The sequence below is a fragment of the Pinus tabuliformis genome, chromosome X (assembly GCF_031772625.1).
Source record: "Pinus tabuliformis cultivar Carrire ecotype Pingquan chromosome X, CPIR1, whole genome shotgun sequence".
In the NCBI taxonomy this organism is placed as follows: Eukaryota; Viridiplantae; Streptophyta; class Pinopsida; order Pinales; family Pinaceae; genus Pinus; species Pinus tabuliformis.
The window spans coordinates 365,739,017-365,757,635 of record NC_142308.1 but is presented as its reverse complement, the minus strand read 5'-3'; the positions used below and the strand labels follow the sequence as shown (position 1 = coordinate 365,757,635).

Genomic DNA, 18,619 nt, shown 5'->3' with positions numbered 1-18,619 from the left:
TTTTCAGCAATGAATAGTCCACGAGCTCCAAGAAGCTCATTGGCACATAGAAATTTTAACACGGTCAATATTCATGAAAATAAGGAAAGGATTTTCCCAATAAGGCTACCTACCCATGAAAAAGAGGCTTGGTTCTCCATTATATCCCACCTCAAACTTCATGATCCTAATAAATACATGCATAGATATTGTTTACTTGGTGTAAATCTCATAAGGGAAATGAGTGGGTCCTCAAAACCTAGATCATGTTATACTTTCTAAGCAGATAATAAAAGACGATATAATTTTACTAATGTCCAAGAAGTGATCAAAAAGATTGGCCAATGGGACTAAAAAGTACAATCCATTGTAGGAACATGTAGGAGTGCATAGGGCTACTCCAAGAGCATAAAGATAACCTAATAAAATACATGAAGCACGAACATGCACAGAAAGAAATGAAATAGAGCAAAGGCAAGGCAAAACCGAGGGAGAATCCCAAGGAGGCACAAGCCCTAGCTCAACATTAGCATCAAAAATGGAAACAAGAGTAAAGCTCAAGGAGGGAGAAGGGGCATCCTTGTCTTCATCTATCACTGTAATGGCACCAATGTGAGGCTTGATGGTGTTGTTTGGAGAATACTAGGAGCCAGGGAGGCCTGACTGGGCAATCCTAGGAGAAGACCTAGACCTAAGCGATTTGTCTTTCCTAACATCTACGGTTAAGGGGAAGAATCTCCAAATGGAATGCTAGTGGCATGAATGGATCTAGTGAATCTAGCTCTAAGGCTCATAAAGCTAGGGTGTTTTCCGGCTGCATGGGATCTATGTTGAGATCTGTGCAGAGATTTAGAATTAGAGATCCTCAAAAGTCTCATAGAGGTCGATCAACCTATTAGGGAGGATTTAGAAGAAGTCTAGTATCTCATTGATCTAGAGTCTAGAGTGATCTCGGCCTCATCTTGTCAATTGTTGCCACCAGGGAACAGGACTGTAGGGAAGTACAGGGCAATTTGCCTGATGGGCTTTTGATGGGGAACCCCTCACAAGATCTGTGATTGGTGCCCTAGCAACTCCCTCATGAAAAGAGCTAAGCATCTTTGATCTCGATAGCAAAAGTAGGCAGAGAGGGAGCATACAAAATCTCAATAGCGGCAATGAAATCTCCTAGTAGAACACTTCTTTCTTAATGTTCACAGTCCCAACTTATGCAAGTGTTAAGTGGAGGCAACTATTTCAAACTACCAGCCTACCCAATTTTAATTTTATGGGTGTGATGAAGATGTGAGTGCCCAAGGACCAATACAGCATGAATGTTTACCATCTTAAGAATCAAAATTGTTTAAATTGCATCTTTTGAAGCTCATCCCAAAGTCTAGAAACAAGGATGGTTGAATTACTTGGTGAAATGCGTCATTTCTAGGAACACTTCTTTAAATGGGGATTTTGGAAGGCAAATTACAACTATTAGAAGAAAGAGTTGTCAAAGATGCACTGTAAATGGTAAGACAGTGTCTTCAAAATAACCCTTCAACAAGGAACTTTACGCTAGGGTGACCAAGTTTAGAGACCACCTAAAGGTCACATAGATTAGGGGTGCCCAAGGGACTCAATTTTAAAACTGAGTTAATTGGCTTGAAAGGGGGGGCAGTCAACAAAGGATTTCTTTAAGACCCTAGCCTCAAAGAGGCCACAGCGAGATTTCAAATATTAAAATTCAAATCAGCAGATTGTTGGAATTTCAATGTAAGGTAATTAATACAAATTCAAAATTTTCACCTCAGCCTTAAGGTTTTCTAAATATATTTCCTGTGACATTTCAGCCTTAGCGCTGAATCTGAAATATAAATTACAGTAGCATATCCTTCACTTCTTTTCAACCAAACACATAAGGCAGCCCATAAAAATAAACATCAAAAAAAATTATTTCAATAGAACAAGTTTCCATCCCTTAGGGCACAATTGTGAAGCATATAACAGATCTGAAAATACTTACTACAGCAGATTTATAACAGCCCTAATCTGCCCCTTCAGCTTCTATATGTTTGTTAACTCACTTGAGAAAAGCTGCTCAATGTTATGTCAAGTCGACATGCATAGCCAACACTAGAAACTACTCGTTCGTCATGAGAACATAAGTTGAAATTCAAATCTGCAAGTACACAAAGTTTTGGACAGCAGGAACACTACATATATGTGTATAAGATGAAGTATAAGTACATACAACAATTTAGTACAAGCTGATACAAGTCATTCTCTCTAAACCCTAGGTAGGGAAACCATAAGAGAACCCTAGACACCAACTCCTAGCTAGGAATCACTCACAACCAAATCTGATTGCTCTACCAAAGATCCACAACAAGTTAGCATATACACACCACCAAGTCCTCCTTGGCACCTTCACTTGCATCACACAAATGTACAAGATAAGTCTCCCTATCTTCTCCACATCGAACACTCCAAATAGTACTAGGTCTTCCAAATACCACAAAACACTAGTCTTCTTCTCTCACCCTAGTCACTTGGACCTCACCTGTAAACATCCTAGACCCAAAGATGTATTTCTACCTTGAGCACTTCTTCGAGTTGTAGGATGGCATCATCATGCATCCCCATACACATAGAGACTAGATGCATTCACTCAGGATCTCTCTAAGCCAATTCTAGGTTGGCTAGGTGGAGATCAATCATCATATTCAATAATCATATAGGAGCTCCTAAATTTGCCACGTACAGGAACCCAAGACAAAGATGCACCTCATTTTCAAGTACCCCTTCTACTATGAGATCAAAGGATGCTACCACAACATCTATCGAGACTCAAGGAGATCCCTCCCCACTTTCTTCCAATATCGCAATCAGAGATGTCTATCTCTCTTCATCAGGGAGATATTCAATCACAAATCTTTGTTTTTGCATGCTTGCCTCACCATGTGACCACCAAGAGGATCACCTCATATTTTCATGTTTCTCTATCAAATCAAGGCAACAAGAGACAAGCAAAGCTCTAGAGTACTTCAAATCAAAGAGTGGTGATACCTCGAGTCTCCCCTCAACACCCCCCCCCACCTAGGAGTTTAATCAATATCATTGAGGCCAACTCAAAGGTGTCAAACCACACATCCTGATAGTGACAAGTGGGCCGCCCACTCTAAAGGGATCCAGAGCAAGGCACCTCCCAGCCTCAGCTAAATAGCCAACCTTGGATAGTAGCAGAATAGGGTTTCCTTGCTCCTATATCCCCAAAAGATCGTACACTTGGATCCCACTATGGTGGCCAAGGGCTCTAATAGTGAGTTGATGCCCTAGTCGCCCCCTTCACCCTCGATCATCAAGTCCTAGAGATCATGACATCATCCTCAACTCTCCCTCTCTCTTTCTCTTGATGAACATCGAGATGCTCAGTTTTCCAATATTCAACTCTTACTTTGAATCACCACACCTACGATACTACTATATGTATCTCTTAGTGTCTATTAGGCCTAGTGATTAGCTTAGCTAGATACTTATCTATGTTATATTTTTTCTTTAGCTCCCTTTATCTTAATGGATTGTAGATCTCTGTGGTTAGGTTTTTTAGAATCTGAACTCGGATATTCCACAGTTTTCATTTTTGCTTTGTCGACGTTTTGAGTCTAGACCAAGACTCATCATCAGGACTTGTTTTTACAAAGGAGAGAGACAGTAGAGATAAATAAGGTTAGGTTGAGATGTCAAGTATGAGAGCCGACCAGCCTAATGATTTGAATTAACTAAATTTTTATATATTTTTATTTATATATATATATATATATATATATATATTATAACTGTCCTAATATATTAAATCTCTTTTTAATTTTGTTAAAGCTCTTTTTAATTTTATTTATTATACATGGATATGATTATTAAAGTTTTTTTATTAATTGCATTTAAGTGAATTATTTGTGTAATAAGTTTTTTGTTATATTTTATTTAATAATATATCCTAATGATTATGTTTTAATTAATTGTAACTTATAGTAATTTTGTTTAATTTTTACAAGATTTTAGTTACTTAGGAGGTTAATGTATTATTAATGTTGTGTTCTTAAGTTTATATGTTTGTTAATGAATGCCTAAAACGTTTTATGGTTAGGATGATTTTTAATATTTTAATATTCTTATAATTTATTTATAAGAATATTATCTTATAAATAAATTTATCTTGCTTTTAGCATTATCTAGGAGTTGCTTTTGTACTCACATTTGATGTATCTTTAATCCCATTGACCCACTTTTGTGGTCATTCTTTAGCTCCCTTTATCTTGCTTTTAGCATTACCTAGGAGTTGCTTTTGTACTCACACATTGTACTCACATTTGATGTATCTTTAATCCCATTGACCCACATTTGTGGTCATTTGTTGGACATCAATAAAATTACCTTATCTTATGTCACAAGAACTCCAAAAATAAGTGCTCCTCTTCCTCCTCTGAGGTTTCTCCCAAACCTTGGTCTTCTTTGTCTTCTTAACGCAAACCCTAACCTTGTCTTCCCTTAAATCTCTAAACAAAAGAATACCCAATGAAAAAGAGTATAAAGAAATTAGTTCACACTAAAGACAAAAGAAAGCAAATGCAATGAAAAAGAGTAGTGTTCCACGGGGACATGTCCCCCGGGGTGGAGGACGTGCCCCAGTGCTCCCCCACGCTCCGAGGACGAGGAAACTCCTAGGGAAACATTTCCCCTACATCCCCTTTTTGCGGAAACTTTTGGGGAGCGTTTTTCAGGCAACGAAACGTGACTCCTTTGCAAGAGGGACGTTGGGGGGACGCAAGAGGGACGTTGCGGGGATGCAAGGGGGGCTCATATGCGTCCCCCCGTTTTTTTTGTCTAATAATTTTTATAACATTAAAAAAAAAATTAAAAATGCAAATTTAAATATATGAAAAAATTTAAGAAAAAACAAAAATAAAAATAAAAAATGAAACTATATTAAAACTTAAAACTTGTTAAAACTTACAAATATTAAAATATATATATATATATATATATATATTAAAATTTAAAACTTAAAAAAAAAATAACAAAAATAAAAAAGTATATTAAAACTTAAAACTTAGTATTTATTATTTAGTACTTTTTGATAAATTTACTAGTATTTCACTGCTCAGTGCTTTCTATGTTTACTTTTAGTTTAGTATTCTATGGCTATTTTAGACTTTAACATAATGTCATTATCATTGTCATATGATGAATTCACTTTTTATCCTTTTTGAAAATTGGATGTGCATTACATAATTTCAATTGTCAAATGATGAATTTATTAATTTAATTTAGATGTACCTTGCATCATGCCAAATTATGAATTTAAATGGAACATTGCATAATGTCAAATGATGGATTCAGTTTACTATTTAGTAATTTACTTCTAGATTTACAATGCAAAAATGTCAAAGATAATTCATAAATGATAATAGTCTAATATGTAATGATGATCATATTTAGTCTTTAGAGGTACATTTCATAATTATTAAGATTTTCTATTTAGTTACTGACATATTTTTGGGATTTTATTTTTTTATTTTTATATATTAAATTTTTAATAATTTTTAATTTTTATGACTCTAACGTCCCTGCGTTTCCCCGAAAATTCCCTAAATTTTGGGGTTGCTTATATACGTCCCCCTTGTGCGTATCCCAGCTCCCACGTTTCCCCATCCCGAAAACTCAGTGGAACATTGAAAGAGAGTACAAAGGGACAAATTCGCATTAAAGAGAAAAGAGAGCAGATACAACAAAGAGGAGTACACAAAGTCTAGTTCGCTCTAGCTCCCTCATTTTTACCATAGGCATGTGATTACATGAGTCAAAATGAATGAATACGTGAAAAAGACTCTCTTTCATTTATTTATATGGAAGGTAAGGGAGAGCAACAATAACAAAGTGGACCTAGTCCACAATAAGCATCCTAATTGAACAATAGATTGTTAAAATTGGCAACTAGGGCCAAACTCCACATGGGTCATCTTATTTATGACAACTGATATTTTTCTTGGATTCCTCTCTCCGAGAGGTGTAGGATTGATCTAAAGATCATTCGATTCCAATATGTACAAATGAAGTTATGAATTTATTTTGATTATGGACAAATTGTCAAGGTCGGCCAGCGAACTTATGTAGACTCAGAAGCCCAACAGTCACGTCTATTCATCCTCAACGTTTGCTATAAATACATGATGCCTTAGCCACATTTGGACACACTCATCTTCACATTTCTCTCTCTCTCTCTCCTCATTGATTGGGTACGGATTTCTAGGCCTCTCTCTCTCCACACGTCCGAAATTTTAGGAGAGTGAAATTTCAGGAGGCCGAATTTCTAGACAGTTTGACCAAGCGTTGACCAACATGTGTTGACCTCCTTTGACTGCCTTTTTGTGGGGGCTCTCTGTTTGGGCAGGCCGCATTTCTGGGCACAGAAATTGAGGCCAAACGTTGACTTTGACCAGCGTTGACTGCAGCTAGGGCTAACCGCAAGTTGGTTGTTTGACTAGATTTGATTGGGCTGATTTTGGGTTCTTTTGAGGGCTGATTCATCTTGTTGTTTGGAGGCCGAAGTTGACTGAAGTTGACCAATTTATTGAGGGTCAAATCTGCCCTGTTGACCAGCATTGACTTTTCTGGTTAGGGCTCTTTTGCTGCTGTCATAAATATCCAGATTTGTAAATTGTACTATCTCTCTCTCCGTTGAACTATTGAAGAATATAAGAAGAATTGATCAAGGGTTTCCCCACATTGGGGTTTGTCCCTGGCTGGTGCCACATCTTGTGTCCTCTTGTCTTGGCTTGTCTTTTACTGTTTATGTTTATGTTCTATCTACATTTTACTATCATGTTGATGTGATTGCTAATCTGGATATTGATACTGGGCTAATAAAGAAATTAAAGTAAAATTGCTCTAAAGCACAGAACATACCATTGTTGCCTAAAATTAACATGGTATCAAAGCTGAGGTGAAGACAAAGCCCAAGCAAGGGTGAAAGAGCAATCACAAAAGACAGTTGGACAAGGACAAAAGGCTCAATGGGTTCCTCATCCTACTTCCCAGTTGAAGACAAGCTCCATGATAAATTTGACTATCATGGATGGAAGATGTCTCTTGATTTGACCTTGGAAGAAAAAGAAGTAATGGATTATGTGCAGGGTAAAATCCCTGAGCCTCCTTCAAATGCACTGGCTGTTGCGAAGACCAAGTACAATACAGCTGAAGTCAAAGCCAAGAAGATTATCAGGGATTCCATTGACAAGCATTTGGTGGTCTATATCTCCGAATTGAAGACCTCCAAGGAGATCTACGACATGTTGGTCGGCATGTTCAAGGTTCGTAATGCTTATCAAATTCTATTTCTCAAGAATAAGTTGAAGGATATTAAGAAGGGCAAGGACGAGGACATTCAATCCTATTTCTTGAGGATTACTGAGATCAAGAATGACCTACTCTCGGTTGGAGAGGTCATTCCTGACAAGGAACTTACTTTCGCCACCCTTGGAGGACTCCCACCTGAGTGGTATGTATTTAGAACCACCATACTCAACAATGATCGAATTCCAAGGTTCGAAGAATTGATGTCGAGATGCATTCAAGAAGAAACAAGAATGGTGGAGCAACCCCACTGCATTCTCCGCTCATGCCAAGAGGAAGAACAATGCAGGTTCAAAGAAGCAAAGTCAAGGAAGACTAGGATTCAAAAATCGAAGGAAGGGAAGATGCTTTGTTTGCAATAAGTTTGGCCACTATGCAAGGGAGTGTCCAAATAGAAGGGACACATCGCATGATGATGATCACAATCATTCCAGAGGCAACTTCAACAACAACGATCAAAGGAATGGCAAGTCCAATGGCAAAGGAAAAAGGAATGCGGGACATTAAGGAAATGGTTGACCCTCCAAGAAATCAAGGAACTCCAGGTATGAAGAATCCAATGTTGTTAACAATAAGCAAAAAGAGTACTATCTTATATTGTCCTCTCCACTGCCTCTCCTCCGGAAACTTTTGGAAATTGGCTGATTGATAGTGGTGCCTCAAGGCACTTCACCAGATACAAGGAAGCCCTCTCTAATCTGATAGAAAAGGAGACAAACTTGAGATCATCCTTGGAGACGATGCCACCTGTCCCGTGAAGGGAGTAGGGAATGCGACCCTTCAATTGAATCAAGGTAACACTATTCATTTGCAAGAAATACTATATGTACCTGATCTCAAGAAGAACCTGGTGTCCATTTCAGCCATGGCGGACAAAGGACTCAAGGTGGCATTCATTGATGGAAAGGTACGTGTTTGGAAAAGAAATTTTAAAGATGCTTTTACTCTTGGGTTCAGGGTTGACACTTTGTATCAAGTTGGACAAAGTCCATTGGGAGCCATGTCTTGCGACACATCTCTACCATCTGAACAATGGCAACGAAGGTTTGCGCATCTTCATTATAAGGCTCTACCCGATGTGAGACAAATGGTGACAGGTATGCGCGAGTTCAAAGTAGAGCATGAAGGTGTATGTCCAGGATGTGCCGAAGGAAAACTTACAAGGGGACCATTCCCCTCAAGTAATAGCAAGACCACAGATATATTGCAATTGATCCACTCCGACATATCTAGTATGATGCTCATAAACTCTTTGGGAGGATACTTATATTATCTCACCTTTACGGATGATTATTCTCGCAAGACCTGGATCTACTTCTTGAAGAAGAAGGATGAAGTGTTCACCTAGTTCCGACACTTCAAAGCCTTTGATCGAAAACCAATCCGAAAAGAAAATCAAGATATTGAGGACTAATAATGGGACCGAGTACGAATCCAATGAATTCCAAGATTATTGCAGAGAAGTTGGCATTAAGAGGGAGTCTACAATGCCATACACTCCTGAGCAGAATGGTGTGGCTGAAAGGAAGAATCGCTCTATTGTAGAAGCAATTCGTGCCATGCTTCATGATCAAGGCCTTCCGAAGTTCCAATGGGCTGACGCTGCAAATATCATTATGTATGTTCAAAATCGATGCCCTCATCAAGCATTAGACTCCAAGACTCCCAAAGAAATGTTCACTGGTAAGAAACCCGATGTCTCTCATTCTAGAAATTTTGGAAGTCTCGTATATTTTCATGTGCTGAAAGAGAAAAGAAGCAAATTGGGTGCATTTGGGAAGAAAGGAATATTTGTGGGCTATAGTGAAAATTCTAAGGGATATAAAATTTATGTGGTTGATCAAGAGGAAGTTGAGATAAGTCATGATGTCACCTTCGACGAAGATATGGCCCTCAGGAAGATCAACAACCTTCCTATCCTAAGGAAGGACAAAGAAGCTGACACCGGAAATCAGGGTGCAAAAGAAGACGAAGCGATGCCTAATGTTGATGAACCTATGGATCCTACTAATCCTCCTCCTCATGAACCCTCCTCCTCCAAAAGGAGACCCTCATGGCTTAGGGAGACTCTCGAAGATGCCGAGAGACACATTGCACCAAGGGGGGCTTTCCGTGAAAGCAAGAAGCCGAACAGGTATCAAGGATATTTGACCGCCATGAGCACTATCATTCAAAATGAGCCTTCATCATTCAAAGAAGTCGTGAAGCATCAAGTATGGAAGGATGCTATGAATGAAGAATACGAGTCAATTATGAAGAATGATGTCTAGGATGTGGTCCCGAGACCCCAAGACAAATCGGTTGTCACCTCTATGTGGCTCTACAAAATCAACCATGGAGTCGATGGATGTGCAGACCCTCTCATTCACAAATGTAAGAGTGAGTTGGCTTCTGAATTTCAGATGAAGGACCTAGGACCGATGCACTATTTCCTAGGGTTGGAGATCTGGCAAAAGCTAGGTGAAATTTTCCTCTCTTAAGGAAAATATGTTGTGAAGATATTGGAAAGATTTGGGATGGTGGACTGCAAGCCTGTGACTACTCCGATGGAACTTAACTTTAATAAGTTATGTGGTAGTGTTGCTGGACCTGAATTGGGAAATGCTTCTGAGTATCGTCAACTCATAGGAGCACTGATGTTCTTGGTGATCTCTCGTCCGGACATATGTTTTGCAATTAACACATTGAGCCAATATATGGTTGAGCCTCATCATATACATTGGATTGGTGCCAAGAATCTTCTGAGATATCTTCGGGGCACAATCACTCATGGACTGAGATACATTGTCGAAGATGTGAGGCTGCATGGTTATTCTGATGTTGATTGGGCTGGCAGTGTGGTGGATCGCAAGAGCACTTCTGTTGTTTTTCTTTGGGTTCTGCTTCGATATCCTGGATGAGCAGGAAGCAGAAATCGGTTGCCTTGAGCACCGCCGAGGTCGAATACATAGCTGCTAGTATGGCCTCCTGTGAAGTTGTCTGGTTGAGGAAGCTCTTCAATGAGTTGTTTGGACATGTGTTGGATACCACCATGATCCTCTGCGACAACCAGAGTGGGATCCGATTATCAGAGAATCTCGTGTTTCATGATCGCTCCAAGCATATAGATATAAGGTACCACTTAATATGGGATATGGTACAACGAGGAGCAATAAGGCTCCATCACATTGTTACTGATGAGCAAGTTGTCGATATTCTAACAAAGCCCCTGGGGAAGGTCAAGTTCTCGATCTTCCGAGAACGACTTGGAGTTGTGGAGAGACCCTCTTATGAGGGTCCTGTATGAGGGGACATTGAGCTCTGAGAGCTCTAGGGGGCTTGGGGTACTTCTTGGAGCAATGAGCAACCATAGGGTGAGTGGTTCAGCCTTCCCCTAGTGGTTTGTTGTGTACATACTACAGGGTGAGTGGTCCAACCTTCCCCTGCAATACCCCTTGGCAACATGTAGGCAGGATGAGTGGTTCATCCTTCTCCTGCTAAGACATCCTACCCATGCAGTCTAAGACTCATGGGAAGTACCTCTCATTTGGCCAATGAGTAGGGAAATGAGGATAGGGACCATAGTACTACCGATGGACGCATCGTGTACTACCGTACTCCCTATGCTAGGATGACTGATATTGATCTGGGATCAATTAGAACTAACTTCGGGTCAGTAAGAGTGGTATGAGACACTGTCTTTTGATTGGAACTGACTTTAGGTCAGTACGAATGGTATGACACACTCTCCTTTGATTGGCACTGACTTCGGGTCAGTAGAGAATGGTATGATACATTCTCGATCACTTCTTCTTCTTCATAGTTCAGCAGAGCAGAGCAGTGCATTGATGGCAGAGATAGTACAAATTGGAAAATGGATTAGCAGATGGAGTTATCCCTGGTTGAGAGGGAGTGTTAAAATTGGCAACTGGGGCCAAACTCCACATGAGTCATCTTATTTATGACAACTGATATTTTTCTTGGATTCCTCTCTCCGAGAAGGGTAGGATTGATCTAAAGATCATCCGATTCCAATATGTACAAATGAAGTTATGAATTTATTTTGATTATGGACAAATTATCAAGGTTGGCCAGCAAACTTATGTAGGCTCAGAAGCCCAACAGTCACGTCTATTCATCCTCAACGTTTGTTATAAATACATGACGCCTTAGCCTCATTTGGACACACTCATCTTCACACTTATCTCTCTCTCTCCTCATTGATTGGGTACGGATTTCTAGACCTCTCTCTCTCCACACGTTCGAAATTTCAGCAGAGCGAATTTCGGGAGGCCGAAATTTCAGGACGGCAAAATTTCAAGAGGTCGAAATTTCAGGAGACCGAATTTCTCGATAGTTTGACCAAGCGTTGACCTCCTTTGACTGTGTTTTTGTGGGGGCTCTCTGTTTGGGCAAGCCGCATTTCTGGTCACAAAAATCGAGGCCAAACGTTGACTTTGACCAACGTTGACTGCAGCTAGGGCTGACCGCAGGTTAGCTGTTTGACTAGATATGATTGGCCTGATTTTGGGTTCTTTTGAGGGTTGATTCATCTTGTTGTTTGGAGGCTAAAGTTGACTAAAGTTGACCAATTTATTGAGGGTCAAATATGCCCTGTTGACCAACATTGACTTTTCTGGTCAGGGCTCTTTTGCTGCTGTCATAAATTATCAGATTTGTAAATTGTACTATCTCTCTCTACTGAACTATTTAAGAATATAAGAAGAATTGATCAAGGGTTTCCCCACATTGGGGTTTGTCCCTGGCTGGTGCCACATCTCGTGTCCTCTTGTCTTGGCTTGTCTTCTACTATTTATGTTTATGTTTTATCTGCATTTTACTATCATGTTGATGTGATTGCTAATCTGGATATTGATATTGGGCTAACAAAGAAATTGAAGTAAAACTGCTCTAAAGCATAAAACATACCATTGTTGCCTAAAATTAACAAGATAGATCCACATATGAGCACTCGAACTACAAGTGAAACATGTCAAGTCAAGTACAAGCACCCATGCAAGCAACCAAGCATCCCCATACTACCTAAGGCTCAATGCACTCCTCCAAGATGCCCAATGCTCCTCCTCCAAGTGAGTTGTCCTCCCAAGTAAGCAACCAAACTCTACAAGTGCACATCATGGAGAAAGTCACCAATCCACATAGGCCTCCAACCTCAGAAAGGAAGTGCAACACATGAGCATCAAGTCAAGGCATAGTAATCCATGACCAAGCTATCTTCAATGTGTAAGTGGTATGTCCATCATGGTACAACCAATGATAGTCAACACACCATGCATCCCACATCACATGAAGCAACCCCAAGCATAGTGTAAACACTTTTGGAGTAGCACCAAAAGTTTAACACAAACTTACTCAACAAGAATATATTGAAAATGAATCTATTTCTGACTACATAATAGTCTTTCAACCTCAAGGTCTCACTGAGGAACATAGGATGCCCATGCAAACATGTATTGACATGGTCCAACAAAAGGTAATTGATGTGTTGGCAACGTAAGGTAATTGATGTGTGGGCAATGTTATACAGTCAATTGTTAACCTTGGATGAGTCGATCACTTCCTTCTCATAGATGATCATATCCTTGAGTCTAGACAGATTTCCATGTGATTTCAACAAAGCCACTTGGGATTTTATTGGGTCAAACTTGTTTCAAAGATGCTACTAAAAACAATCAATGGGATCCAATCTTAACAAAGGTTTTATAAAGTTTGTTCCCCAAACTGAGAATCTTGATGATTCTCAACACAAGTTGGATGTCCTGTCACCCTCTTGAATATCTCAGAGAAGATTTTGGCCAAACCTCTCACATTAATAGTAAACTATATTTCATCAAATAATATTCACCTCAATAAGATAAGTTTTATTAAAGATGGTTTATCTTAAATACTATAATTGCAAATTGTGAGGGCATGGTGTGGGCTCCTTGCATAAGTTTTGGTCACTTTATCCTAACCATGTTCAAATCCCTTAACTTTGGTCCAGATTATCTAAAGGAAATTAATACTCTTAGATGCTTTGGATTACCCCTAAATTAACCAAAATAAATCTAAGGAAGTTAATCTTCTTCGGTCTATTTGACAAGGCTACCAACTAACACCTTCAGTTATGAGATGACAGCAAAACTTCTGAGCTATTTTATAGTTCATAGGACTTGTCAAGGGAATTCCTCCACCTGAGTTTAATGTTAGCAAGCTTGTTAAGGCACACTTTGTCAACAATTCCTTTTTCACAATACTTGAGGAGAAAGAGTTTGTCAATAATACCATGGAATGTCAACAAATTTTTTGTATAGCTTAAGACTAATATTCAATAGACAAAAACATAGTGCTACACATAGAGGATGCATGTCACGCTAGATTAGTCTCTAAACCAAGGCTAGTCATGAGCTCGACCTAACCAATTATTTGGGTTTTGGGAAACTCCCTTCAACTTTGCAAGCCTCCAAGAGGGATTCTTCGTTGCATGATGAAGGTCACAAGGGTTATGGCCATTAACATGACTCATACTTCGGGTCGAGCTATTCGTGCTAAGCGGATCATTAGAACTCTCAAAGGAAACATGGCCTAGAAAAGTCTTCACAAGAATTGCATTCATGAGGGTACCCAATGGGTTAAAAAGCATGGTTAGGTCTAGGCCTTTAATCGTTCATCATCACTTTGACCAAAGTAGAAGGAACTTTTGTGGTTCAAAGCCTTGCAAAAGCATGGGAGGCAATTAAACCCTATCTGTGTTGGAACAATGTGAGTCCAAACACAAAACTATCCAAAGGGGACTCAATACTATCTAGAAATGTTTCTCTTAAACTAGAGATTGATACTATTTTTATGAGATAAACAAAAGATTTAGGCTTGTGAATTCAAATTGGATGGTCTTTATACACATTAAATAACTTATCCCAAATTCTCTATTGAGGATACTTCCCATATTTGTTCTCTTGTTTGGGTTAAGTTTCTTGGATTGCCATGCAAATTCTAATCATTCCTCACACAAATCTCCAATCCATTGGCAATGTTAAATGCCACGATCATAGACACTTCAATTCTCGACCAAAATAAAGGGCTTGTTTGAAGTTTAGCTTGTTCAAAGATATCAAGGAGTATGTTTACATCCATGTGGGTAACACCAACCTATATCCATTTAAACTCCATGTCTATCAAATGCTGAGAGGGATCAAATTCCTCGAGGTGCAAACCTTTTTTACAGTGCAAAATCAAGGAAAAGTTTTCACCTCAAGGGATTTGATCATTGTTAAGGATTGATAAATTCGTGGTTAAAAAGGATCTAGGCTATTATATATTTCATTAACACATTAAATGTTATTATTCCTTTTATCTCTGAAGAGCCAACATGATGTCAGTGTTAGACTTGCTCACTCGTGACACATCTCCCCCACACACTACGATATAATGTGTGCCTCTTGACACAAAGATGTTTAGGCAAGTTATGTGTTACATTAACTTGCCTAATCCATGTTTCAAATGCCAAAGAGCTTACTATAGAATTTGGGATGTAAAACCTAACACCCCCAACCTCTAGGCGCTAAAGCTCCTCAACCTCCTCCAGTTAATCTAGCCTTCATCCCAATATGATGTCGAAGAAGGTTGGGTTCAAGTTTTTAGGGCAAACTCTCTAGGACAAGCTCTCAGTAGGAGGGCCAATAGCCCTCTACCCCAATAAAACTCGAAGTTGTCCTCGGATCTTGAGGATACCCTAGAAAAACCAAAGGTGCATAACATGCATTGAAAAACTTTGCTCACATTGTCAAGCGCCCAACAACATCTCATTTGTTCGATGCCCTTGGAGGGTTACTAGAAGGTCCATAGAAGGATAATGTTGCATCTATCACTGCTCAAGGGGCAGTAGCATAGGGGGAAATAAGGGGGCTTTCAGACCCCAACAATAAAATAGTTATCCGAAAGATAACATGAGATTTTCAAGATTTAGATGTGTTATTTTTGCATAGCGTCAAGATTTTTGGTCTCATTACTAAGGATTATTTGAATTACATTTGATTTTGACATATTTTTCTATTTTTTTCTCTTTCTACCTTTTCTTGTGCCCTTGTTTTCATTTTAAGGTTGCAAACCATATCGTAATAATGCAAGATCAAGTACATAGGATCTTCAGAAGTTCAATTGGGAGTGAAAAGACCTGCCAAACAGCAAAAATATATATATAAAAATACTTACATTACATCAAAGACATGCCCCGCGGATGTACACACAGGTTCATCGAAAGGAGTAAATGTTAGCCTGCAATATGCATTGTAACATACATCAATCTCTTGTCTAAATAAATATTGATAGCGCCACCAGAATAAAAAGAAAGCCGTGGACCTGCACGAGTTTCTAGGGTTTGGTCCTGAATTCTAACGTTATTGATGAACAGAAACTTACGCGCAGCAGTTGAAAGGGAGGCGCTTGAAGGGAGTCCGGAGTTCCTTGGACTTGGCTCCTCCCCATTCAGTCGCCCATTCAGTGCTAGTTATAAACATGCGATCCTTGCTGTGCTGTTTTTTACCCATCGCTTGCAATTAAAATTGAAATGAGATATCAATTTGCCTCAGACAGAACAGAATCGATGCCTCAGACAAATTCTGCCAGAAATTAAACCTCCCTGATAAACGGTGTGTATAATAAACTGCGGAATATGAATTACAAAACGAGGATAGATCGACCAAAGCTCATCGCAGTGAGTCGTGGAATTTGTGTTCACCCTGGACGTTATTGGGGATTAACTATTTCGACATATAACGTTTGTCTCTAACTTTCGCCCTCTAATTTCACATTAAGTGATAACTTATAGGCTCATAGAATTGATGTTTTATGTTTAAGGGACTTTGCCAAATTATGAGAGTTGATATTCAATATTTCTACTTAAAGTTGGATAATATATTTTTATGTATTAATGCAAGATTATGGGATAATAATGTTATGAATTTTTATTTGAAATTTTAAAATTTTATATATTAATTATAAATGTATTTATGTAAAAAATAATATTTCATTAATTGAGGTATGGTTAATAGTAATATATGTGTTAAAATATATTATATTATTATATTAATAGGGAGGATTATAAGGGAATGGGGTTTTTTACTAATATAAAGTTGATTATTCGTGGTTTTATTTTTCCTTATTTTATAGTGTAAAATTTAATATATATATATATATATATATAGTTATCAATATTTAAATACAAACAAAATCTTAATTGAAGGAGCTATGGAAATCCTTGTGATGGCTAGGGTGAAACCACCCTAGCTGTTCAATCTTTGCTATGTTTGAATGGATTTTTTGTAGATCGTTTAATGGTGAATTTGTGTGATTTGGCAAATAAATCTTTTTTCTTTTGCAGGTATGGCTACCGGTCAAGCTAGCTCTTCTTCGGTTACGTATAGCTCTATGCTAAAGTTTGGTTTCGGTCTTTTGGTGGTGCAAGAAATTTGTTCTCTTAATGTTCTTATGGATGAAGAAGCTTTAGACAGTGAAAAATATTTTTTAAATAATGGTTTGGTTTGCAGGTTTAATGGGTTCTGGCCTCAACTAGTTAATCTGCATAAATGGATCTTTGAGACATGGAAGCCTCTTTTGACAGACAAGCTAAATATTTACCCTATGGCACGAGGTTTATTCACTGTGGTTTTTGAAAAGATTAAAAGACAAGAAGAATATTTGCGAAGTTGGGCCAGGGTTTTTGGGGAGCACTGGCCTCTACATGCAGCCCTTGTCTCTGTAACAACCTTGGTGAAAATTTCATGTAATAAAAGTTAATAAAGGCAAAATAAGACCATGGGAAAGGGACACTTATTCCAAGTTAAATGTTGGGCAAAGATATCTTGGTGGGCATCATTGGATGTGTGTTTTTGGCTAAGGAAATTGGCAAAGGCAAAGGCAAAAGGCACTTTTGGCACATTTATTTATGAAAATAAAGGAAATTAGGAGGATAGTAAAGTGAAAGGTCACAGGTTGCATGTGAGGAGGAAATTGAAAGAAAATAATGGAAAATGAAGAAATTAGAGGCCTCTTAATAAAAAGGGTTTTAAGGATCAGTTGGCAAGCTTTTGCTAACCTTTTGTCAGTTCAAGTTTGGAGCTCTGTCATCGTTCTCTCTCTCTCTCACTCTTGGTCACTTAGAGTTTTCTTGGAGCACTCTAGCCTTGGATCAAGGAAGGAAAAGGATGATCAAGTAACTTCAACAAGAATACTTACAAGTAACCTTTTGCATGTGTGATTTCCTAGCTGGTTTGGACATGCATGGATTTGCATGTTGGTGTATGGTTCTCTTGTTGTCAGTGACATGGTTTTTCGGGTTATGACAGTGGTTTTCAGCTTAACCTTGCCTTTTTCCGGATGCCATGGTATGTTGGGATGTTTATCTCGGTTTTGAGCTTTGGTTTTTTGGATGGATTTCAGAATCCGGGGCAAAGGTGGTCTCAAGTTTCATTCCCAAAGGCCTAGGAATCCCTTGACCGATTTTGGTGGGATACATGGTAAAGCCTGAGGGAGGAGTCTCGGTTTAGGGCCTAGTGATCCAGGTTTGGATTGCGGTAAAGCCTGAGAGACTAGTCTCGGTTTAGGGCATAGTGATCCGAGGTTGGATTGCAATAAAACCTGAGAGACAAAGAGACATAAAATTCCTCAAGGATAGTGATGGATTCCTGATGGCATTCAAAGTTCGGTTCAGTTGTGATCGGAGCACTGAGTTTGGTGTGATCACGGTTTGGTGAGGGTGGAGGTGGTTAACCTTTGGATTCCCTTGGTTGTTCTTAGACTGGTTGCTCTATGAGATCCCACATTCATGCTTGGAATATGGCATAGGGGTGACTAGCTAAAATAAAGATTTGGTTCAGCCACGTCTACAGTCGGGTGGTACATGGAAGTCTAGAACCTGGTGAAAATTGCCTACGTTTAATAAAAGCTAAGTTCTCTTACTTTTGCATTGATTTATATGTGGATTTAATGGTTGTCATATCTTTGATATTTATATGGTTATAAGCATGGTTATATTATTGGTTCATGTCATGGTTATTTCATGTATTTACTTATAATTGTTAAATGGATGGGTGCAAGACCTAATTGATGTTATAACAGTTCAATGGAGAAGGTGATGATCCTTCTGGTTATGTTTCATAAGTTCTTTTAGTCATTCATGCTTTGTCTTGTATCCTATACCTGTTGATTGCATTGATGCCAAGTGTTTGACAGAATGTCAGTGTCGGTTGGGGATGCTCAGGCCTAATCCTGAGGTTGATTT

The 18,619-nt window shown here is 38.8% G+C and overlaps 1 protein-coding gene across 4 annotated transcripts in view; it reads right to left on the bottom strand.

The window, feature by feature from the left end:
• The window catches only part of PUB49 (plant U-box 49), a 143,087-nt gene extending 126,948 nt beyond the window's left edge, over positions 1 to 16,139 (bottom strand). For 3 of the 4 annotated variants that reach the window (XR_016264123.1, XR_016264124.1, XM_089446869.1), the window contains exons 1-2: positions 15,760 to 16,138; positions 15,553 to 15,615 (exon numbers count right to left, since the gene is read on the bottom strand). Coding sequence is in view for 2 of the 4 variants with exons in the window: in XM_089446869.1 (XP_089302995.1) it covers positions 15,553 to 15,615; positions 15,760 to 15,887 (191 nt within the window). In the remaining 2 variants the exon portion in view is untranslated. Of the gene's footprint in view, positions 1 to 15,552; positions 15,616 to 15,759 lie in introns of all 4 variants that reach the window. The other variant, XM_089446870.1, reaches the window with a different exon arrangement.
• Between the last annotated feature and the right edge of the window lie 2,480 nt (positions 16,140 to 18,619).